Source organism: Tachyglossus aculeatus, chromosome 21, assembly GCF_015852505.1.
Source record: "Tachyglossus aculeatus isolate mTacAcu1 chromosome 21, mTacAcu1.pri, whole genome shotgun sequence".
NCBI classification, from domain to species: domain Eukaryota; kingdom Metazoa; phylum Chordata; class Mammalia; order Monotremata; family Tachyglossidae; genus Tachyglossus; species Tachyglossus aculeatus.
The window spans coordinates 31,822,962-31,847,257 of record NC_052086.1 but is presented as its reverse complement, the minus strand read 5'-3'; the positions used below and the strand labels follow the sequence as shown (position 1 = coordinate 31,847,257).

The window sequence follows — 24,296 nt, the reverse complement described above, 5'->3', positions numbered from 1 at the left end:
TGTTACTTTACCTGTTCAAAAGCCAACTGGCTTTGAGACAACTGTCCTCTCTGAAGCTTATTAATCAATCACTTGTATTTAATGATCAACTACTGTGTGCAGAAAGCATATCAACTAATAATATTTAGAACACTAACTGCCTGCAAAGCACTGTGCTAAGTGCTTGAGCAAATACAATAGTTAGTAAATATGATGGGTATGCCACAGCTGTGTGATTTGTATGAGACATTTGTGTGGGTTATGGATGTGCTTGAATGGTTCATCCTCTATACCTCCACCTAGTTAAGGGTGTTGATTTATGGGCATATTCTCTGATTGGTTCCTGTCTCCAAGGAGTTTACAGTCTGGTGGGGAAGACAGACATTTGTTAAGCAGCTATTATATGTCAAGCATTGTTCTAAGAACTGGGGTAGATCAAGTTAATCAGGTTGGACACAGACCCTGTCCTACATGGGGCTCACAGTTTAGGGGAGAACCGGTGCTTAATCCCTGTTTTACAGTTGGGGACATTGAGGCACAGAGAAGTTAAGTGACTTGCCCATGGCTACCCAGCAGGTGATTGGCAGAGCTGGAATTCAAACCCAGGTCTGACTCCCAAGCCCATGCTCTTCCCTCTAAATCATGTCATTTCTAGGGTTTATGAGAATGGAGATGTTCAGGGAGAGCTGCAATATTCGAGTGGCTGTTGGGGGACTATAAATTGGGGAGATTAGAGGTTGCTTAGGGAAGGCTTCCTGGAGGAGATGTGAGCAATGGTCTGTCAGATGTGAAGAAGGAGGGGATTCCAGGCAGTTTCTTGGAAACTGTAAGGAGAATGCCCTTAGAATTGTTGACTTCTTTTCTGATCCTGCACTCTGGAGAAACTATCCAGTTATAGAAACTTCTGGAGCAGGTATTTGTTCACAAGCACCCTCAGTAGCCTTATTTTCATAAGCCTATTACTGACTGGTTCCCATTTAACTCTCATTAGTTACCCAGGAAACCTGAATTCAGATGCAGCGATTCCCATCCACAGAAAGAGGCAAATCCCCAGATTGCAGTTGGCAAATAGAAAAGCCAAACCCCAAACCCGGGCCCTAACCCTTAGAGCTCTTTCTCAGACGATAAGCATGCTATGTCTTTTCCTGAAATGCCATCCTATCTTGAGGGCTAATTGACTGAGCCTTTTTACCCGCAGACAGGAAGGAGGTTTTCGACAATGCCAGTAAAAGCCAGTGAAAGTTCAGTTTTAATCAAGTGAGCGTATGGCTCAGCATCCTCGTGTGAATGGTTTTTCTTTAATAGCAGGTGGAATGCAACATGAAACATACAGGGAAAGATAAATGAATTCTCAGCTCTTCTTCACCGTTTGAATTACTAGAAGCCTCATCTGGGCAGTGTCACGAAGGAGGCCCTGGCCAACGGTGACTCAATGCTAAGGCAACATTCGAGGCAAGGAATGTAAAAAACCAGTCCTTATGATCTAACCAGTTTGGCTTTGGGAACCTGCCGGACAAAGCTGGACTTAGAACCCAGTTTTTTTTTTTTTAATGGCATTTATTAAGTGCTCACTGTGTGCAAAGCACATAGCTTTGCACAAAGCAGTTCTTCTAACTTCCAGGCCCGTGTTCTCTCCATTAGGTCATGTTGCTTCTCCAGGCCAGCGGTGTGGCCTTGGACAAGTCTCTTATGCTTCTATGAGCCTCATTTTCCTCATCTGTGAAGTAGGGATTCAATGCCTGTTCTCCCTCCTACTTAGACCGTGAGCTCCTTTTGGGAAAAGGACTTTGTCCAACCTGATTATCTTGTTTCTCCCCAAGCGCTTAGCACGGTGTTTGGCACAAAAGCCACAGTTGCTATTGTTATTTTCGTTATCCTTATTGACTGTAGACCATAGTGCCGCTCTACAAGAGAAGCAGCGTGGCTCAGTGGAAAGAGCCCGGGCTTAGGAGTCAGAGGTCATGGGTTCGAATCCCAGCTCCGCCACTTGTCAGCTGGTGACCTTGGGCAAGCCACTTAACTTCTCTGTGCCTCAGTTACCTCATCTGTCAAATGGGGATTAAGACTGTGAGCCCCACGTGGGACAACCTGATCACCTTGCATCCCCCCTAGCACTTAGAACAGTGCTTCACACATAGTAAGCACTTTACAAGTACCGTTATCATTATTATTATTACACTGAAAGCACCTTTTGGATAGGGAACACTTCTAACAATTCCGTTGTATCAAACTCTCCCAAGGGCTTAGTACAGTGCTTTGCACATAGTAGGTGTTCAATAATACCACTGATTGGTTGATGCTATTACATCATTATCCATGTACCTCTCACCCCACCCATGCTGTGCACTCCATCTGTCCATCAGAGGTATTTATTGAGCAGTTATTCTGTGCAGAGCACTGTCTTAAGACCTTGGGAGAATAAATCAGCTTGTACTTCCCAAGCGCTTAGTACAGTGCTCTGCACACAGTAAGCGCTCAATAGATACAATTGAATGAATGAATGAATGAAAATCAAAGCTGGCAGACCCGATCCCGATCTTCAGGAACCTGACAATCTAGTTACTTACTGGCTTAGTGGAAAGAGCCTGGGCTTGGGGGTCAGAGGTCACAGGTTCTAATCCCGGCTCCTTCAATCGTCAGCTGTGTGACCTTGGGCAAGTCACTTCACTTCTCTGGGCCTCAATTCCCTAATCTGTAAAATGGGGATGAAGACTGTTAGCCTTACGAGGGACAACCTGACTGTCTTGTATCTACCCCAGCGCTTAGAACAGTGCTTGGCACATAGTAAGCACTTAACAAATGCCATTATTTATCACAACCCAAGTTCCAGAAGCTCTTTTCAGCAGTTTCAGAGGATCTTTCAGGAAGTCAGCTGTTGGCCTAATTTTCTCTCTTGATTTTCCCACCGATGCTAGTCCTCAGAAGTAATAAAGTCATGATGACTATGAGAGGGGCTTATTAGGGATGAGCTAAAATTCCCATTAGAAGCACCAAGAAAAACACAGTGGTGTTTTTGCCAGCCATTCTCCCCAGCTCATTCCTTTCCTGTTCTTTTTTTCCATCCGAGTTCCTAATAGAAGCCAAACTCATTCAGTTTTTGAAGAGGAAGAATAAACTTACTGATGTGTTATGAATTGAAGAGATTAATTATAGGTTGTGAATTGGCTGTATTTTTAGGACTATGCTATCAGAAAAAAAATAAATAACCCTTCATTTTACCCCAGGAAGCTGGGATGCTAAAAGCATGTGTTCCTTACATGAGGAAAGAATGCTCATCACTTAAAATTAGTGGGTCTTGGAATCCGTTTGAGGTCTAATGCTGGCATCCATCATTAGCTTTGCAGCAAGCCATACAATAAAGCCTGGAGATGTGATCCAGCTGATATTTCTGGGTAGTGAGTCTCTGCCATTCCTTTTTATTTGGGGATTTCTTTTTTTTCACCCAGTGGAAGAATTATCTGTTTCATTAGGACTCTGGGATCCATGTGGGTTCAAAAGTGGCAAGTGGCCATGTCTCCCTGTGATCAAGTTTATTCCCTTGTGATTCACTTGAGAACTTTAGAAGACACATTCACTCTCTGGTCCCTATGGTGTGATCTAGGGGAAAGAGCAAGGGACAAGAAACTTGTACTTCCCAAGCGCTTAGTATGGTGTTCTGCACACAGTAAGCGCTCAATAAATACGATTGAATGAATGAATGAAGAATTCAAGAGACCAAGGGTCCTATTCCCAGCTCTGCCACTGGCCTGCTCTGTGACCTTGGGTGAGTCACTTAACTTCTCTCCTCCAAGTTCCCCATCTGGAAATTGGGGTTAAGATACCTGTTTTCCTTCCTTCTCGGATTGTGACCCCGATGTGGGACATGGACTGTGTGTGATCTGATTAGCTTGTACTATCCCAGCACTTCTAACACATAGTAAGAGCTTAATGTAAAACAAACAATCCAGGGACCATCTAGTGCATCAGTGCATAGAAAAGCAGCATGGCTTAGTGGTTAGAGCACAGGCCTGGAAGTGAGAAGGACCTGGGTTCTAATCCCAGCTCCATCACTTTGACCTTGGGCAAGTCACTTAATTTCTCCATGCCTCAGTTCCTTCATCTGTAAAATGTGGATTAAGAGCGTGAGCCCCATATGAGACAAGAACTATGTCCAACATGATTCACATCTATCTACCTCAGTGCTTCGAATGGTGCTTGGTGCATAGTAAGTGCTTAACATGTACCATAATTATAATTATGTGATAGCCTGGCAAGTAGAGCTGAAACCCTCCTGTAGGGGCACAAAAGGGTTAATGCTCCCACTAAAGTGCCTGACTTCTTGCCAGGGAGTAACTTTAGGCTTGGGAGAATTGGTCTCAAAAACAAAAAAATGCTAATGCTATTAAGTGACTATCAACTTCCCCTTCTTAATAAGGCTGTTTTTAAAGCAAGAGTAAATGTAAGTCCCCATTATAACCTCAGAGCAGGAACTGATGCATCAGGCTGTTAGTTAATGAGTCGTAATGCCTCATTTCTGCTGTCAAAATCTAATGCTTCAGAATTAAAACCCAGAGGGCAAGGACTGCCAACCACAAAATGCCCGTATGGCACACCAACCCCCACAACGGGCTGGCATCCAAATAATTCCGGACAGTTTGGCACCTCTGGTTTCAAACATTAATATTTAAAAAGGATGTGGCCCTCGACTAAGCAGTCTGCGTGGCATGGGCACTTTGTTCCCTTTCATAAATGTTACCCCCGGCAATGAGCCACGAGTGAGCCTTCCCCGCGGTCCTGACCGTCTGACCCCAACTCTGCGCCTATGTCGTACAGTCCAAGGTCCGGGAGCTAGAAGAGAAATGCCGGACACAGAGTGAGCAGTTCAACCTCCTCTCCAAGGAACTGGAGAAGTTTCGGCAGCAAGCCGGGAAGATCGACCTTTTGAGTGGTAACGCCTTGGCGTCCCTGGACATCCAAGGATCCCCAAACAAGTCCTACTCTCAATTAATGAATGGACTAGCCACATCCATCGGCAAAGGTAAGAGCAGATTTCCATTTGAAAGCAACCCGATAACTGAGATTGGCTTAGAGGGAAAGAGTGTAACTTCAGATCCATCGTTCGGGGCAGAGCCTTCTCTTCAAGACCTCCTGACCAAACCCTGTCAGTGGCATTTTTTGAGCACTTACTGTGTGCAGAGCGCTTGGGAGAGTACAGTAGAACAATATGGCAGACACATTCCCTGCCCACAACAAGCTTACAGTTCTTCAGTCCAAGTTGAAGGGAACCAATAAGTGGCTCGGCCACTTGTCTGCTGTGTGGCCTTGGGCAAGTCACTTCACCTGTCTGTGCCTCAGTTACTTCACCTGTAAAATGGGGATAAAGACTGTTAGCCCTATGGGGGACAGGGACCTTGTTCAACCAGATTTGCTTGTAATAATAATAATAATTGTGGTATTTGTTAAGTGCTTACTATGTGCCAAGCACTCTTCTAAGCACGGGGGGGGATACAAGGTAAACCAGGTTGTCCCAGGTGGGGCTCACAGTCTTAATCCCCATTTTACATATGAGGGAACTGAGGCACAGAGAAGTTAAGTGATTTGCCCAAAGTCACACAGCTGACAAATGGCGGAGCTGGGATTAGAACCCATGACCCCTGACTTTCAAGCCTGTGCTCTTTCCACTGAGCCACGCTGCTTCTCATCCATCCCATTGCTTAGTACAGTGCCTGGCAGGTAGTAAGTGCTTAACAAATACCATAACAATTATTATTATTTATAACCAAAAAGACATGCTTGGTTTCGATTTTCTGAATTTTGTACTATCTCATTGACCCATTAAGTCATTACCGTATCATTACCTTATCATTCTCAGAAAAATCTACCCTGGATCAGGAGCCCCTTAATTGGCAATGGGCTTCAGTATCAGTTTAGATCAGTTTAGATCAGTTTAGTGTCAGTATCAGTTTAGTATCAGTTCAGTATCAGTTTTCCATTTGGAAAACCACCCTATCACCGTTGAGATTTTTCTGCATAGAGCTGAGTCACAGAACCATTATGAAATCTTGACACAACCATTCATTCTGTCACCTTCCACCGCAGTAGCTTTTTGAAAAGTTGATAGGCTTTGCATTTAGAGGAGGTGAATTTGAGAGTTTGAATTTAATCAATCAGTAGTATTTATTGAGCACTTACTGTGGACTGTAAGTTTGTTATGGGCAGGGAGTGGGTCCTGTTTATTGTTATATTGTACTCTCTCAAGTGCTTAGTACAGTGATCTGCACACAGGAAGCTCTCAGTAAATATGATTAACTGACTGAGACTTTGGAGTCAGAGGTCATGGGTTCAAATACCGGCTCTGCCATTTGTCAGCTGTGTGACTTTGGGCAAGTCACTTAACTTCTCTGTGTCTGTTACCTCATCTGTAAAATGGGGATTAAGACCGTAACCCCCCCGTGGGACAACCTCATCACCTTGTAACTTCCCCAGTGCTTAGAACAGTGCTTTGCACATAGTAAGCACTTCATAAATGCCATTATTATTATTATAATGACTTTGGATGGTATAATACAGTTATTTTGGCAGACATGATCCCTGCCCACAAGGCCTGGCGGTCTGCAGAATTTTAAGATAATCATACAAAAAAAATAGGGCAGATCCTGGAAAGTCAATTAGTTCAATCAATCAATCAGTCATTTATTAAACACTTATTATATGTAGAGCACTGTACTAAGTGCTCGGGAGAGTACATGACAACAGAGTTGATAAGCTATTCCCAGTGCATAACTTGAAATTTCTGGGTATGTGTAGGGGGAGAGAGGGACTAAATTGTGGTTACTGTACAGTATTAGCCTCCTCACTAGACTCCCAGCCTCCAACTACTCCCCTTTCAACTCATGCTGCACTGCATGGTGGGCAGTAACATTAATAATACTTGTAATAATAGTGCTAAGTGCTTAGTACAGTGCTCTTCACACAGTAAGCGCTCAATAAATACGATTGAATGAATGAATTGTTAAGTGCTTACTGTGTGCCAAGCACTGATGTAGATTCAAGAGGAGCATCATGGCCTAGTGAAAAGAACATAGGCCTGGGAATCAGAGGACCTGGGTTCTAAACCCAGCTCTACCACTTATCCACTGTGTGACCTTGGGCAAGTCACTTACCTTCTCTATACCTCAGTTACCTCATCTGTTATAGGGGGATTAAAACTGTGAGTCCCATGTGGAAGATGGACTGTGTCCAATCTGATCATCTTGTATCTACCCCAGTGCTTAGTACTGAGCCTGGCATGTAGTAAGCAATTAACAAATGCCATTAAAGAAAAGAAAGAGAAGCAGGTGGTACACATTCCCTGTCACACATTGGGCTCACAGTTGAAGGGTTGGAGGACAGGTAGTGAATCCTCATTTTACAGATAAGAAAACTGAGGCCCAGAGAAGTGAAGTGACTTGCCCAAGTTCCCCTAGCAGGCAGGAAACAGTGCCAGGATTAGAACCCAGATTGTCTGACTCTTATTCATTCAATCGTATTTATTGAGCGCTTACTGTGTGCAGAGCACTGTACTAAGCGCTTTGGAAGTACAAGTTGGCAACATATAGAGACGATCCCTATCCTACAGCGGGCTCACAGTCTAGAAGACTGTGGCCCAGGCTCCTTGCAATAAGCCATCCTGCTCCTCAAAAAACTTCCATTGACTATATACCTATCTCCCACTTCATCCAGGCCCTGGCCATCATCTTCAAGTCTCTCCACCAGTTCTCTCCGTATTATATTTCAGCTTTTTTCATCCCCAACTCGCTCTCTTTGCTTCTCCTAAATTCACCTTCTAACCGTACCTCCTTCTCAGCACTCCCGCCTCTGACTCTTGCTCATATTGTTCCCCCAGGCTTTGAGTTATCCCTTCTACCTTCAAATCCTCAAGACCTCAGCCCTCCCTATATTCAAAGCTTTCCAAAAACCCCACCATTTCTTAATAATAATTGTGGAAAGAGAACCAGTGCCTATTTTACAGATGGGGAAGTTGAGGGACAGAGAAATTAGATTTACCCCTGGACACATATCAGACAAGTGGTGGAACCACAATTAAAACCTGGGTCTATAGACTCCCAGTCTTTTGCTCTTTCCATTAGGTCACACTGCTTCTCAGGAAGCTTTCCGCAATTAATTCAATACACCCCAGCCATGTCAGCCCCAAACCCAGTGATAATAAAGATAATGATAATAATTTTGGTATTAGTTAAGTGTTTGCTATATTTCAAGTATCGTTACAAGCACTGGGTATGATGCAAGATAATCAGGTCACATACAGTCCCTATGCAACAAAGGGCTCACAATCTAAGTAGGAGGAAGAAAAAATATTAAATCCCCATTTTTTGGATGAGGTAACTGAGGCACAGAGAAGTGAATCAATAGATTACAGATATGTGCACAAATTCTGTAGGGCTGGGAGGTGGGATAAATAAAAGGGCTCAAGTCAGGGCTATGCAGAAGGGAGTAGAAGAAAAGGAAAAGAGGTTTTAGTCAGGAAAGGCTTCTTGGAGGAGATATGCCTTCAGTAAGGCTTTGAAGGGGAGAGAGCATAATTGTCTGTTGGATTTGAGGAGGGAGAGCATTCTAGACCAGAGGCAGAACCAAGAGGTAGGAGGAGAGGTAGATGAGATTGAGGTAAAGTGAGTAGGTTAGCATTAGAGGAGTGACATGTTTGGCCTTCGTTGTCATAGGAGAGTAGCTAGGTGAGGTAGGATAAAGCAAGGTGATTATTTTTATGTTTGATTAACATGTTTATCTGAAAATTCAGTCGTTTATTCAACTACTTCATCCTTTTGTGTTGGCACTGATTCCTGCTTTATCCTTGTTCTCCCTCCTGTTTTCACTCTGTATCAATCACTCGTAGACATTTATCAGGAACTTGAGAAAGTCCAATGCAGCTGATTTGGTAGATACAATCCCTGACCACAGTGCCAATCATTTATGCTTGTCTTTCCTCTGTTAAATTATGTCAGTTGTATTTATTGAGCACTTAACCGCGTGTGGAGCACTGTACTAAGCACTTGGAGTATAAGTTTCTGGGAGCAGAGAACTTGTGTCTTACTTCTATTATACTCTTCCAGGTACTGGGGGTAGGGTCCTAGAACTCAGTAGGGGCTCAATAAATACCTTCAATTAATGTTATTATTATTATCATTCTTAGTAGTAGTATCATTTTGGTATTTATTAAGCACCTACTGTGTGTCAAGCACTGTTCTTAGTGATGGGGTAGATACAAGTTACCCAGGTCAAACACAGTCCTTGTTCCACATGGGACTCACAGTCTATATAGGAGGGGGAACAAGTACTGAATCCCCATTTAACAGCTGAGGAAACCGAGGCTCAGAAAAGTTAAATGACTTGCCCAAGGTCACCCAGCTAGCAGTGCCAGATGTGGGATTAGAACACAGGTCCTCTGACTCACGGGCCTATGCTCGTTTCACCAAGCCACACAATTGATTGATTGGGAAGTTCATTATCCCTTTGAAGCTGTTACTACTCCATGGATTTTTGATCCAGCAGATTTAGAGCTAGAGTACAGCTTGCTCCCATGAAAGGACTTGGCTTTCTTTGCTTAAAGAAAAGTTCAAACACAGCAGTAAAAAAAACCCTGTTTTTCCCATCTCCTACTTTTCTGGTGTAGTTTTCCAACCTTCTAAGTGGATGTTTCAGAGGGTGCTCTAAGAGGTGACCAGTAATATCACAATTCCAGAGCTCAAACAGATGAGCACTGTGAAGTTCCTATAGTGAAAGCAGGTTCCTTCGCACATGCCACCACGTTTTTGGAGTTCCACCATGGATATTCAGGGACACAGCCAGTAGAATTGAGTTTTCATTACTATTTCTCCCCCTCTTCTACCAAATTCAGAGTGCTTCACAATATCCAGCTAGCTGGTGAAAATATTCTGGCAGAAAATGTATTCCGCACTCAGTAATAATAACAGTAATAATAATAATAATGTTGGTATTTGTTAAGTGCTTGCTATGGGCCAAGCACTGTTCTAAGCGCTAGAGTAGATACAAGGTCATCCCACGTGGGGCTCACAGTCTTAATCCCCATTTTACAGATGAGGTAACTGAGGCCCAGAGAAGTGAAGTGACATGCCCAAAGTCCCACAGCTGACAAGTGGCGGAGCCAGTATTAGAAACCACGATCTCTGACTCTCAAGCCCATGCTCTTTCCACTAAGCCACACTGCTTCTCTAATAATGATGGCATTTGTCAAACACTTAGTATGTGCAAAGCACTGTTCTAAGCACTGGGAAGAATACAAGGTGATGAGGTTGTCCCACATTGGGCTCACAGTCTTCATCCCTATTTTACAGATGAGGTCACTGAGGCAGAGAGAAGGTAAGTGACTTGCCCAAGGTCACACAGCTGACAATTGGCAGATCCAGGATTTGAACCCATGACCTCTGACTCCCAAGCCCGTGCTCTTTCCACTAAGCCACACTAAGTGACATTTGAGTTAAAATCAACCAGAGTTGGGTAGATATGAGGTAGATGAACCCCTTGGTTCTCTTCCAGGCAAAATGAAATGGCTAAGCTAAATAAAATGAATTAGAATTCAGAAAATACTTCAGTTCTCACTGACAAAAATGGGACAATAATTTCTCTCTTTATTGCAGGGCTGAGTTAAGGAGAGGAAAAGTTGCCAGTTGGAAAAACAAGTCTCTGAAAATAACTCTTAGCTTCAGATTTGGCTTAATATGTTCTGAGTTCTCGTTCCATACCACATCTGGGAATGTGTTCAAGGCAGAACAAAGTGTTTTGTGTGATAATTACCAGAAATATATTTAGATAAGGTTCTGGAGCAGCCCCTTATCGCCACTGCAAAACTGAAGGAGGCTACTTAAATGTCAGATCTTCAACATAAATATCAGTCTTTGAATATTTCTAATGTTTTCAACTTTCATGTGCTATAAGCACATTTGGCCTTGTTCTTGGCCTTTCCTAAGGCAAAGAACATCATCCAGGTGAAACTCAAACCTCGAGGATTTCATCTTTAATTTCTTCCAAGTTGTTATTTTTCCAGGATTATTGCTGTCAATATTAAAAATATTGTCTTTTTAATTCTTAACTGTTGAACCCACAGCTTGTTCATAAATTTGGTTCTTTATCAAACAGACATTAAAGACCCATCATATTGAGTCTGGGTTTTTTCAACTGACCCATCCTAGCTAACCCTAGTCATAAAGATGAGCTATGTACAGTCGATGTATGTCTTCAGCCAACAGCTGGGGCACATCTGGTTCAGATGAGACTAATTTTCCTCCTTGGGTGCCATTTTTGGAATTTATCAGATGGAGTGTTTTCTATCTCTGCACTTCCTGATCAGGCATCAGTAATTAATTACTTTTTCAGAGATGAATAATTACATCAATTACAAAGACAATCTGATTCCATTCTTTCCAATAACCAGACTGGAACACTTTTCTAGGATCCTGCCATTTCATTCTCACATTACTTTCATCATTATTATTATTTCATGATTATTATTTTATTATATACGTTCAGCACTTTGTGTCAAGCAGTGCTTTAAGTGTTGGGTAGATACAAGATAATCAGGTCGGACACAGTCTCTGTCCACCATGGGGCTCTCAAGTCTAAGGAGGAGGGAGGACAGTTATTGAATCTCATTTTACACTTGAAGAAACTGAGGCACAGAGAAGTTAAATGACTTGCCCACACAGCAGGCAACCGGTAGACCTGGAATTAGAACCCAGGTTCTCTGACTGTCAGGCTCATATTCTTTCCACTAGGCTATGTTGCTCCTTCTCCTGCTAAAATGAATGTATCCCAGACAACATATGATAACACATAAGAAGACCAGGCAATTCAAGGTGGCAAGAGTCACAAACACAAAAGCCCAGAAGGAACATCACCTTCTATTGTTCTCATCCTATAATTGTAATCAGGGGAGCCCTTTGGAATTGTTCAAAATTACCACGCATTGGACAGTTTCAGTGGAAATATGGAAAATTCCAAGCAGTGAGAGAAGACAAGATTCTCCTTGTAAAGTAAGTAGAGGCAGGTAGCAATCAATCAATCAATCAATCGTATTTATTGAGCACTTACTGTGTGCAGAGCACTGTACTAAGCGCTTGGGAAGTACAAGTTGGCAACATAAGAAGGAGGCTGAAGGAAGAAAAAGAGTTCGGTGGGGTGAAGGGGATGTTAACAGCCATTTCCAAGATGCAATATTTGACCATTTGCAGGCAGCATCTTTTCTTTTATTAATCATGAAAGTGGGCACCGGGAAAGAAAATAAAGTTATTCAGGAGTAACTGGATTAGCCAGCACAGACTACAGCCAGAAGGTGGGCTAATGACATTCTAATCTAAGCCATATGGAAACACTGGCACGATGGGTGACTCTCCAGTAAGGACAAGAGAATTGAAGACTGGTCACATTTGCAGCTTTGCATCAAGCCAAAGCTTCCAGAATCCAGAGCTGCTCCCTTATTGTTCTTGATAGTGAACATTGGCAGAGAAGATTCCAAACAGGTTGCCTCTGGAGGAATCAGGGAAGGAGAATTCTAACACATTTTCAAAAATCAACTGCATATAAAATTCCCGCTCACAGTTTAGAGCATATTTGTTTTTTTAAGATGACAGGGGAAGGGAGCTTGGAGCTGTTCAATCAATCAATAATGTTTCCTAAGTGCTTACTCTGTAGCACAGGAGAGTACAATACGGCTTGAAAGAGTAAACTACAGACCTGAAGTAGAAAATAAAGATGCTTAGGTGAAAAAACCAGGCTGGAAAATGTTGTGGTGTAATAAAATAATAATAATAATGTTGGCATTTGTTAAGCGCTTACTATGTACAAAGCACTGTTCTAAGCGCTTGGGGGGATACAAAGTGATCAGGTTGTCTCACGTGGGGCTCACAGTCTTAATCCCCATTTTACAGATGAGGTAATGAGGCTCAGAGAAGTTAAGTGACTTGCCCAAGGTCACACAGCAGACATGTGGCGGAGCTGAAATTCGAACCCATGACCTCTGACTCCAAAGCCCGTGCTCTTTCCACTGAGCCACGCTGTTTCAAAGACATGCACACAGCTCCTCTATATGAGCCTCCTGGGACTGATCCTCAGTAGTTTTGATTTTAAGCTTGTTAGGCAGGGAGGCGTCCGAACAGCTTCTTCCAGGACTTGGCTTCCCAACTGGTGTGCCATAACAAAACCTGTTACCATGGAGAACTTCCAAGGGTTTCGTGAGATTTTACCCCTCTTCCATCTTTAACGGCATCAGGCACTTAAAGATGCGTAAAGACGAGCCCGTTGTTGGGTAGGGACCCTCTCTATATGTTGCCGACTTGTAGTACAGTGCTCTGCACACAGTAAGCGCTCAATAAATTCGATTGAATGAATGAATGAATGTGTACCTACATGGCAGCCCCCATGTTTCCATGGCAATAGCTGCCTCATGACACGACTACAAAGTTCAAAACATTCAGTATGTCTTAAGCATTTTTAACGGTATTTTTTCAGTGCTTTCTATGTGCCAGCCACTGTACTAAGCATAGTACAAGATAATCTAATTGGACACAGTCCCTGTCCCACCTGGAGTTCAGAGTCTCAATCCCCGTTTAACAGATGAGGTGACTGAAGCTCAGAGAAGTTGAGTGACCTTACCAGGGTCACACAACAGACCAATGGCCGAGCCAGGATTAGAACCCAGGCCCTCTGACTCCCAGGACTGTGCTTTTCCCACTTAAGCCGTGCTACTTCCCACTTGAGTTTTAAAAATTAACAGCAGCTCTCTCAAAATATTCTGCTGAAAAAAGACCGTATTTCACAGCCTTTGAGAATGCCTCCGGAACCAAGAACCGGCGCTCCAAACAGTGGCTACAGTTAGGCTACTTCGATGACGTGTAGCTTTCTATTAGAGAGATGCATGCTAACTGGTTTGGGAAATGACTTAAGCTGCAGCCAGGGAAACTCCTGCAGGGCTCCTGGGGAGAACAGGAGGAAACCCTGCAGAGAAGGTAGCAATCATTTCATAAACGGCTTCTGGAGAGAGACCTGGGCCAATTCTGCACAGACCAAGGAAGAAATGGGAACGCATCTCCATCCAAGTGAGAGATAAGAGGGTGAGAGAGAAATCTGGCAGATGAATTCAGCAGAAAGCTCTGGTCAGGAGCAATGGGCTGTTGACAGGTATGAACACTTAAGGGAGGGAATTTTTTAATATCGAGCACTTGTCTGAAGCGCATACTAATGATCAGTGGTTCCAAACAGGTCAGATTGGTGCATCCAAACTGGAAACCACCTGGGAGGGAGGGAGCTGAGTGGGAAACAGGGAAAGGAGTGCTTCCGTTTAAGAATCCAAAGCCCTGAGTTGGTTCATTCCATTTCAAGGCAACCAAACGAGGTAATGGATTATAGCTGTGTGGTGGATTGCTCCACTCATTGGAAATTCACACTGTGACAGAGGTGCAGGAGTGTGGGGAGAATTTAAAGAAGTGTGGAGGTGTTTTGTATGCCTACTCAGAGTGAAGCTGTGACAGGATTTCGAGATCTCATAGCATGGAATGGCAAGATATTTGAAGAGGCTGTCACACCACAGAATGGAGCTGTGTAAGGGACTGGCAGGAAATTCCAGCAGCAAGAAGTGTAGGCAGGATTCCAGGCAAAATAATGTTTTACTGGAATTGTCAGTTTCTCAAATTGTTTCTTTTTCGGGGAGGCAGCGTGATCTAATGGAAAGAGTGTGGGACTGGAGGTCAGGAGGACCCAGGTTCCAGAGAAGCAGGGTGGCTCAGTGGGAAATGCCCGGGCTTGGGAGTCAGAGGTCATGGGTTCTAATCCCAGCTCCGGTACTTGTCAGCTGTGTGACTTTGGGCAAGTCACTTAACTTCTCTGTGCCTCAATTACCGCATCTGGAAAATGGGGATTAAGAATGTGGGCCACACGTGTGAGCCCACTGTTGGGTAGGGACCGTCTCTATATGTTGCCAACTTGTACTTCCCAAGCGTTTAGTACAGTGCTCTGCACACAGTAAGCACTCAATAAATACGATTGATTGATTGATTGACAACCTGACTACTTTGTATCTCCCCCAGTGCTTAGAACAGTGCTTGGCACATAATAAGCACTTAACAAATGCCATTATTGTTATTATTATTATTATTATTATTAACAATAATAATAATCCAGACTCCGCTTACCTTCTGCATGATCTTGGGCAAGTTACTTAACTTCTCTGTGACTCAGTTTCCTCATTTGTAAAATGAGGCTGATAGATAATCTCTTTCTCTTAAGCAGTGAGCCCCACATGAGACATGGACTGTGTCTGATTTGATTGTAAAATGAAGCTGATAGATGATCTCTTTCTTTTAAGCAGTGAGCCCCACATGAGACATTTACTCTATTTATTAATTACTCTATTTATTTATTTTACTTGTACATATTTATTCTATTTATTTTATTCTGTTAATATGTTTTGTTTTGTTCTCTATGTCCCCCTTCTAGACCGTGAGCCCACTGTTGGGTAGGGACCGTCTCTATATGTTGCCAACTCGTACTTCCCTAGCGCTTAGTACCGTGCTCTGCACACAGTAAGCGCTCAATAAATACGATTGAATGAATGAATGAATGAATAGACTGTGTCTGATTTGATTATCTCACAATTACGCCAGAGTTAGTCTATTGCTTGCCCTGTAGTAAGTGCTTAATAAATACCATCACCATTATTAAACAACAGAGTGGAAGACAGATGAAGTAGAGGGGAAAAGGAAGGTGAGACGGGAGTTTGTGGACTGTCGCATTGGAGTTACGGAGAAGGCTGAGAAGATGACTGACTCAGAAACTGCAGGACTGGCAATGATTTTCTCCTTCAGTTGGCCACTTGTTCCAGACAAGTGTTCCAAGGGCTTGTAGAGGTGAGCGCCTGATACGGACTGCAAAGGCTGAGCTTCAGATGCATCTTCAGGCCTCAGGGAAAGAAGAATGGGTCAGCAGAATAAAGGACCGGTCACAACTAGAAGCACACCTAGACAAAAGCTGTATGGGAAAGGGAAAGAGAAAGGGAGGAGAACTGGAGCTGGGAAATCAAGCTTTGGAGAAACACAGAACAGTGTGACGTAGTGGATAGAGCGTGGGCCTGGGAATCAGAAGGACCTGGGTTCTAATCCCAGCTCCGCCACATGCCCGCCTTGTGACCTTCAGGAAGTCACTTTTCATTCATTCAATCGTATTTATTGAGTGCTTACTGTGTGCGGAGCACTGTACTAAGCGCTTGGGAAGTACAAGTTGGCAACATATAGAGATGGTCCCTACCCAACAGCGGGCTCACAGTCTAGAAGGGGGAGACAGACAACAAAACAAAACATATTAACAAAATGAAATAAATAGAATGAATATGTACAAGTACAATAAATAAATAGAGGAATAAATACGTATCAACATATATACATATATACAGGTGTTGTGGGGAGGGGAAGGAGGTAAGGCGGGGGAGGGGGATGAGGGGGAGAGGAAGGAGGGGGCTCAGTGTGGGAAGGCCTCCTGGAGGAGGTGAGCTCTCAGTAGGGCCTTGAAGGGAGGAAGAGGGCTAGCTTGGCGGATGTGCGGAGGGAGGGCATTCTAGGCCAGGGGGATGATGTGGGTCAGGGGTCACTTAACTGCTTTGAGCCTTAGTTCCCTCACCTGTAAAATGGGGATTAAGAGTGTGAGCCTCATGTGGGACAGGGACTGTGTCCAACTTGATTAACTTGAGAAGCAGCGTGGCTCAGTGGAAAGAGCATGGGCTTTGGAGTCAGTGGTCATGGGTTCAAATCCTGGCTCCACCAACTGTCAGCTGTGTGACTTTGGGCAAATCACTTAACTTCTCTGTGCCTCAGTTACCTCATCTGTAAAATGGGGATTAAAACTGTGAGCCCCCCCGTGGGGCAACCTGATCACCTTGTAACCTCCCCAGTGCTTAGAACAGTGCTTTGCACATAGTAAGAGCTTAATACTATCATTATTATTATTATTATTGTATCTACCCCAGTGCTTAGAACAGTGCTTGGCACATAGTAAGTGCTTAACAAGTACCATAATTGTTAACATGTGTCAATGGGAACTGGATGACCAGGGCTTCCACCACTGTTGCTCTGAGCTCTTCCAGACCAATTTGAATCTTGCAGGGTGTCTACTCCAGCCTTCTGAATAGGAATCACTTGGTCTTTCATTCAATCGTATTTATTGAGCGCTTATTGTGTGCAGATCACTGTACTAAGCGCTTGGGAAGTACAAGTTGGCAACATATAGAGATGGTCCCTACCCAACAGCGGGCTCACAGTCTAGAAGGCTGTGCTTCTGCTTCTGCCTAGAAGGTCTTCTGCTCTGGGGCTCATTATATTCATTCATTCATTCATTCGATCGTATTTATTGAGCACTTACTGTGTGCAGAGCACTGTACTAAGCGCTTGGGAAGTACAAGTTGGCAACATATAGAGACGGTCCCTACCCAACAGTGGGCTCACAGCCTAGAAGGGGGAGACAGAGAACAAAACAAAACATTAATAAAATAAATAGAATAAATATGTACAAATAAAATAAATACATAAATAGAGTAATAAATATGTATATACATATATACAGGCACTGTGGGAGGGGAAGGAGGTAAGGCAGGGTGATGGGAGGGGAGAGGAAGGAGAGGGCTCAGTCTGGGAAGGCCTCCTGGAGGAGGTGAGCTCTCAGTAGGGCCTTGAAGGGAGGAAGAGAGCTAGTTTGGCGGATTTGTGGAGGAAGGGCATTCCAGGCCAGGGGGATGACGTGGGCTGGAGGTCGACGGTGGGACCTTATATACCCTAAGCAGCTTTTAATCAGTAATTCCAGGGTGGAACGCTCCCAACTTTCCCCAGAAAACAAGACCCAAGATAGATGATGTTTGGGGATTTTCCAATTGTCCTTATTAGTTGGGTGTTTATTGACTAGACTTCCCCTGAAGATTTATTGGGGAGTGTCTAGAGCCTAGTTATTCGGGTTGAGGCCTGTGGGCAGAAGCTGGGTATATGACTTGAATTGGTACTTTTAACGTGCTTTTAAAGATCAAAGACAAGGGGGCCAAAGCCTCAGCTGTGGCCTGTGAATCCCCAGGCCGCGGGACTCTGTACATATGGAATTGTCAAGGGAGCTGTAGGACCCAGGCTTCTGCCTGCTCAGCAGCTTTCCTCCCAACTAATTAGCTACCATTTTCTCGGCATGGCAGCTTGGACTTCCTGAGGATCATTCACTCATTGTTGCCCCTTTGTTTTCTTCTGTGCATAGTAGAAGTTCAGGGGTACCCTGGGTTGTGACCACCCCGCACTATGCATCGCCTGAACTACTGTTACATCCTGCTCTGTTGTTGTAATTAAGCCCTGGTCCCGTTTGCTTTCTCCAGTCACTGTGGATAAATCAATTCCCCTCTTTTTTCCTACTTTTCTCTGTCCCCAGAAGTTTTTCTCTCTGCCATCTGCACCCAGAGCTCAGCCCCCTAAAGTATACCCGGTAAACACTCAATTATTGGTAGTATTGTTATTATTGTTATTGTATTTAAATGCTTACTTATATATTAGTTGCTGTTACTGTTCTAAGTGTTGGAGTAGATAGAAGATAATCAGGTCAGACACAGTCCCTGTCTCACATGGGGCTCACTATCTAAGTAGGAGGGAGGACAGATTTTGAATCCTCAGTAAACAGATGAGGAAACTGAGACACTGAGAACTTGAACGATTTGCCCAAGGACACACAGAAGGCCAGTGAAAAAGCCAGGAGTAGAACCCAGGTCCTCTGACTCTCAGGACCATGCTCTTCCCATTAGGCCATGATGCGCCAATAAATACCATTGATTGATTGATGAATGTTATTCAGCTATAGTCTGGTGTTAATACTCTAAAAATAATAGTACTTTTAAGTCTGAGACCCATGTAAATTTTTGACTGGGCTTGTCTCTTTCTCACCAAAGAGCCCCAGGAGGTAGCTTTGAGGTTTGATAAATTAATTCAGATTCAGTGCCTTCATCAAATTGCCAGATAAAATCATCGGTTGTGCATGTAAATGTAGACTATAGATGTAGACTGAAGCATGCTGTGGGCAGGGAATGTGTCTGTTATGTTACGTTGTACTCTCCCAAGTGCATAGGACAGTGCTCTGCACACAGAAAGCTTTCGATACAATTGACTGATCGATGAAACAAGTATTTGTCTCCCAGTAAGGACCAACTGATTAGAATTCTTCAGACTGGAAAGACAGGGACTAAAATAGGGACACAATTTAGATTCATAAAATCAAAAAGGGGAGAGACAGGGCAATTTCAGAATTACTGTTCCTCAAATCCCGCAGTACCAAGCAAGAAGACATCCGCTGACCCTAGAAAGTCATAGATTTAAAACAAAATGAAATATTACTTCAGAGTCAGTGATAAATGTATGCAATTCATTACCACAGGATGTTGGGCAGACTTAAAATATTAGTGGGTTCTAAATGGGTTTGGATTGATTCATGGATGAGTGACGTTCCATAATGGGTCATAAGGAGTGTTGAGGTTGTAGAGGGAAAAATTAGGAATTTCATATGGTTCATCTCTAAGCATCAGGATGCATGTCAAGGGGAGCAACCATCACAAAGTTCCCTCAAGCATCCTATGATCTCTCTCAGATCTAGTAACGGCCTTGCTGACGGGTTTATGGCTTCAGCAGAGAGGGAGATTTATCTGCCCTGGATGGATTCATTATAGGTCCAGATTTGGCCCATTTATATTTGAGTACTTACGGATTGCAAAGCATTGCAACTAACTACTTGGGGGAGTATAACAAAAGGAAGACACACTATCAGTCCAGGAGTTTACAGTCTAAGCAGCAAAGCTGTTTACAGATAATGGGAGCAGGAGAAAGAACAATATACAAAGAAATATTAAAAGTAAATCAGAAAGAAATAGCTGAATAAATAATTGAAAATAGAATTAAGCATACAATCAAAAATAAGCATAGGTAAATAGGTGCTGAGATGAAGAATAAAATATATGAGTGCCATCGGGGGAAGTAATTAGATCCTTTTTCTCAGGTAATTTCCAACTTTTTGAGGTTACAGTCTGTTAGTTGCAGGCCAGCATCTGAAATCCAATCTGGTATTTGGGTTGTTGTTTTTTAATGGTAACCGATCAAGTCCATAGGATACTTGCCAAACTCTCAGCATGTTTATACGGCAGGACTTGGATAACAATTGAATTGGATAACATTTAGAACAACGTACAAAAGCTATCAAAACTGGCTGTGGACTTTAGAAAAAAAATTGTCTTCTCTGCCCCGCAAAATGTTCCCAAGAATAATATGTCCTCCTTTGCAAGTTATAAATATCTATAAGTGGGTCTTATAATTTACCACCTTTGAAGGGGTTGGAATGCTCCCCGATGCCAACGTCCCCCCCATTCCTCAAATGTTCATTTCTTGCCCGTCGTTCGGTGCATTAAGCAGGAAGGAACTCCTGACCACTACCTTTAAGGAACTCAATAAGCTCTACTTATCCTCGCTCCTCTCCCAGTACACTCCTATTCACATGCCTCACTCTTCTCAAGCAAGCCTACTCACTGTACCTTAGTTCTTGTCTCTCTCACTGCCATCCTCTCCCTCCTGCCCTCTTTTCTGTTCAGAACTCCCTTCCTCTTCCCCTTCCTATCCAGCAAACCACTGCTCTCCCCATTTTCAAATTCTCTGAGATCTCATCTCCTCCAGGAGGTCTTCCCTGTTAAATCTCTCCTCTCCCTATAGCATTTCCCCACAAACCGTCACCTCAGCACTCAAGGGGCATGTATGATTTTGTGTTAAGTTCACAGGGATTGCTCCTGCCAGGTAAGATTGCTGCCTTATCCCATCTTAAAGCCAATGCCAGGAACCGCCGTATCAGCCCCTCATTCTGATGGCAAGTTATCAAAATCAACCTAACTTAAATCATGTCATCTAAATGCAAAAATACTTGAAAGCCTCAGAAATTGAAACATGCCTACCTAAGTAGTTTTAGTATTAAGCGCCACGAACTGTGATAAATGAAGTACAGGAAAATCCAATCAGAATCGATCAAGCTCTTTGTGGGAAGGGATCTTGCGTACCTACTCTATTTATTGTACTCTCCCAGGCACTTAATACAGTGTTTGGCACACCACTGATTGATTGACACCCAGTCCCTGTCTCACAAAGGGTTTGCTAAGTAAATGAGAATCTAAATAAAGTAAAAAAGTAATCTACGTAGCCATTCATGGCTGGAAAGATCACGATTGAGTGTTTTAGTTTTTTCTTTCTTTCTTCTGGTTTGCTTCTCAGGCCCTAAACAGTTTAATGGTTTGATTTCTTTTTTTAGATGATTGGAAATTGGTCATTTTATTTTTTGATTATTCCAGAGCTCCTTCATGCAGCCTTTTCCTTTTGCTTTTTGCGGGGAGTCGTGTTATCAGGATGGTAGTAGTGGTATTTACTGAGCACATACTGGTGCAATGCACTGTTCTAACATCTCTGTTTAAAACAGAAATGACATATTCCTTATCCATAAGGAGTTTGCATTCTGAAGAGGGAGACAGACAAACATGGACCTGTTCATAAAATAATCTTAGCGGTTGATAGTATAATTTGCTTAGAATCAGACATGGACCAAGTCATAAAATAACCTTAGGAGTTGAACGTATAACTGCCTAGAAGGATTATAGATTTCTGCAGCTTCTCCCCTTTTCAGACCGTTCCTGTTCGATTCTGTCTTTTCAATCCATGGGATTTTTTCTTTTACTCTTAAATTCGAGTACCTGTCCCACCTAGGTGAACAAGCTCATTCTCTAAGCAGGGGAGTGAGACATCTTCATTCAGTATCCCCTGCCCAGGAGAGAGGACAGTTATGGCCCCCAAACTCTAATCTCTGGTGGTTCGTTTCCAGCTCAATGTGGTGCCAACTTCCTGTTAAAGGGTCATAAGCATCCATGTGCTGTCTTCTGGGATTGTGTGGGGCGGGGGGGCTCACGCATGTATATTCATGCAACTTTAATTTATTTCTACCTTTTATACATGTGCTTCCATGACAGGTCAGGAGAGCTCTTCTGCAAGTCATTCTGTGATTACTGAGTTTATTCGACCCCTCCAAATATCTGGCGATAAACCGGAACAACTGTCTGTCCAACCTGCTTTTCTCTCCAGGGCAAGATCTGGCAGCCCAAGATGCAGATTTGAATCAGACGTGAGTCCTGTTAAAGCCATGATTGTGGAATTGTGTCATCATCATCATCATCATCAATCGTATTTATTGAGCGCTTACTATGTGCAGAGCACTGTACTAAGCGCTTGGGAAGTACAAATTGGCAACATATAGAGACAGTCCCTACCCAACAGTGGGCTCACAGTCTAAAAGGGGAAGACAGAGAACAAAACCAAACATACTAACAAAATAAAATAAATAGAATAGATATGTACAAGTAAAATAAATAAATAAATAAATAAATAAATAGAGTAATAAATATGTACAAACATATATGCATATATACAGGTGCTGTGGGGAAGGGAAGGAGGTAAGAAGGGGGGGATGGAGAGGGGGCGAGGGGGAGAGGAAGGAAGGGGCTCAGTGTGTTTATGCAAGTATAAGTATTTAATACAAGACCAATTTCCCCCCCCCCCCCATTCTTCTTTGTTCCTACTTTCCTTCAACCAATCGTATTTATTGAGTGCTTACTGTAGGCAGAGCACTATACTAAGCACTTGGGAGCGTTCAATATAACAGAGTTAGTAGACACTTTCCCTGCCCACAATGATTAAACAGCTTCTGTTCTGTTTGACAGCTATCACCCATCCTGCAGCAAGCTACATTTTGGACCAGTTTAAGAACCCCAAGAGCCCCCTATTATATGGGAAATACCAGTTTTTCCAGGCCCTTTGAGGACATAGGGAAAAGCTAGAAAATAGACCAGGGGTGTCCTATATGGTCTCTTTGTCCATACTTTAATTTCCAATAGCTTCATTTTCCTGTTAAATGTTTGATACAGCAGGTTTCCTTTGTTAAAATTGACTATCATATTGATGCACCTTTTTAGTGCCCTAAAAGCAGATAGAAGGATAGACTCGGGGTCTGAAACTTTCAGAGAGGTTCAGGAGACCACAACAGGCAATTTCCGCCTGCAAATCTTTGGCAAAACACCCGAATCAACTTCAAAAATACAATCTAAGCGACGGCCGTCTAAACTTTCCTGCAAGACTCCACAATGAATTTTTTTCCTCCCCTATCACCCTCTGCCCAGAAATGCTTTCAGGGAAGCCAGTTGCTTAGGAAATTGTTTTGTGACCCATCTGTCCCTTGGTGATGGCTGTGCATTGGTTATTGGTATTCTAGGGCCTCCAGGTTCAGAGCCTCAGAGACATAGGAAGTGTAATTGGGCCTGCTCTATATTTTGAGGCCAGGATTATAACGGTTCACCTAGGTGGTCAATAACTCACTTCATGGACCTAGTATGTCAGTTGTTCTGAGGTCTCTAGAGAAGAAACAAATTATTCTTAAGGAATTGTGAAAAGAGCCAAGGTAGATCTAATCTGGATGGTGGGGAGGGGTTGTCAAATTTGTTTGCACATGAGTTGGATTAATACCAGAGGGATTTTTTTTTTTTGGGGGGGGGGGGGGTGGTTCTTCTCCATAATAGGCTTTACCTGATGGTAGAAAAACAGATCTTCACAGCTTGCTCAGTCTGCACATCTGATTGTAGGCAGTGAAAGTGGTACTTGAAGAATATTCTTTGACAGCTGAGGGCACATTATGTTTCTGGGTAGCCTGGTGAGAGGCTTCTGCTGATTATAAATAAAAGTAAAGCAGGAAATCCTCAGACTCAGGAGACATGACCTTGGTTGAGTCACTTGGCCTCTGAACCTCAGTTTCCTCATCTGTGAAGTGGGAATATATATTTAAGTGTGTGTGTGTGTGTGTGTGTGTGTGTGTGTGTGTGTGTATATGATTAAATATATGTGTGTATGTGTGTTTGTATATATACTTAATCATAGTTACATCTCAAGATTTATGAAAATAAATGAAATGTTAATCCAACTTCCTTGGAAGATAAGAAACTTCCTGTTCCCCCACTTCCCTAGTTTGGTTTAAATCTACTTTAGGACCTTTGCACACTTCTTTATGAATAACTTAGCCTTTATGTAGACCAAGTAAACCAATCAGTAGTATTTATTGAGCCCTTACTTTGTTCAGAACACTGCACTAAGCCCTTGGAAGAGTACCATAAGGTTAGTTGAAATAATAACCCCAGCCCTCGAGGAGTTTTTTGTCTAGCTGGGAAGACAGACACAAGTGGAAAGTAGCAAGTTTAAAAT

General features: G+C 43.1%; 1 protein-coding gene across 13 annotated transcripts in view; it reads left to right on the top strand.

The window, feature by feature from the left end:
- Positions 1-24,296, top strand: part of RIMBP2 (RIMS binding protein 2) — a 440,277-nt gene that overhangs the window by 334,264 nt on the left and 81,717 nt on the right. For all 13 annotated transcript variants that reach the window (XM_038762562.1, XM_038762556.1, XM_038762559.1 and 10 more), the window contains 2 exons: positions 4,792-4,996; positions 22,022-22,173. In XM_038762562.1, the coding sequence (XP_038618490.1) occupies positions 4,792-4,996; positions 22,022-22,173 (357 nt within the window). The remainder of the gene's footprint in view (positions 1-4,791; positions 4,997-22,021; positions 22,174-24,296) is intronic.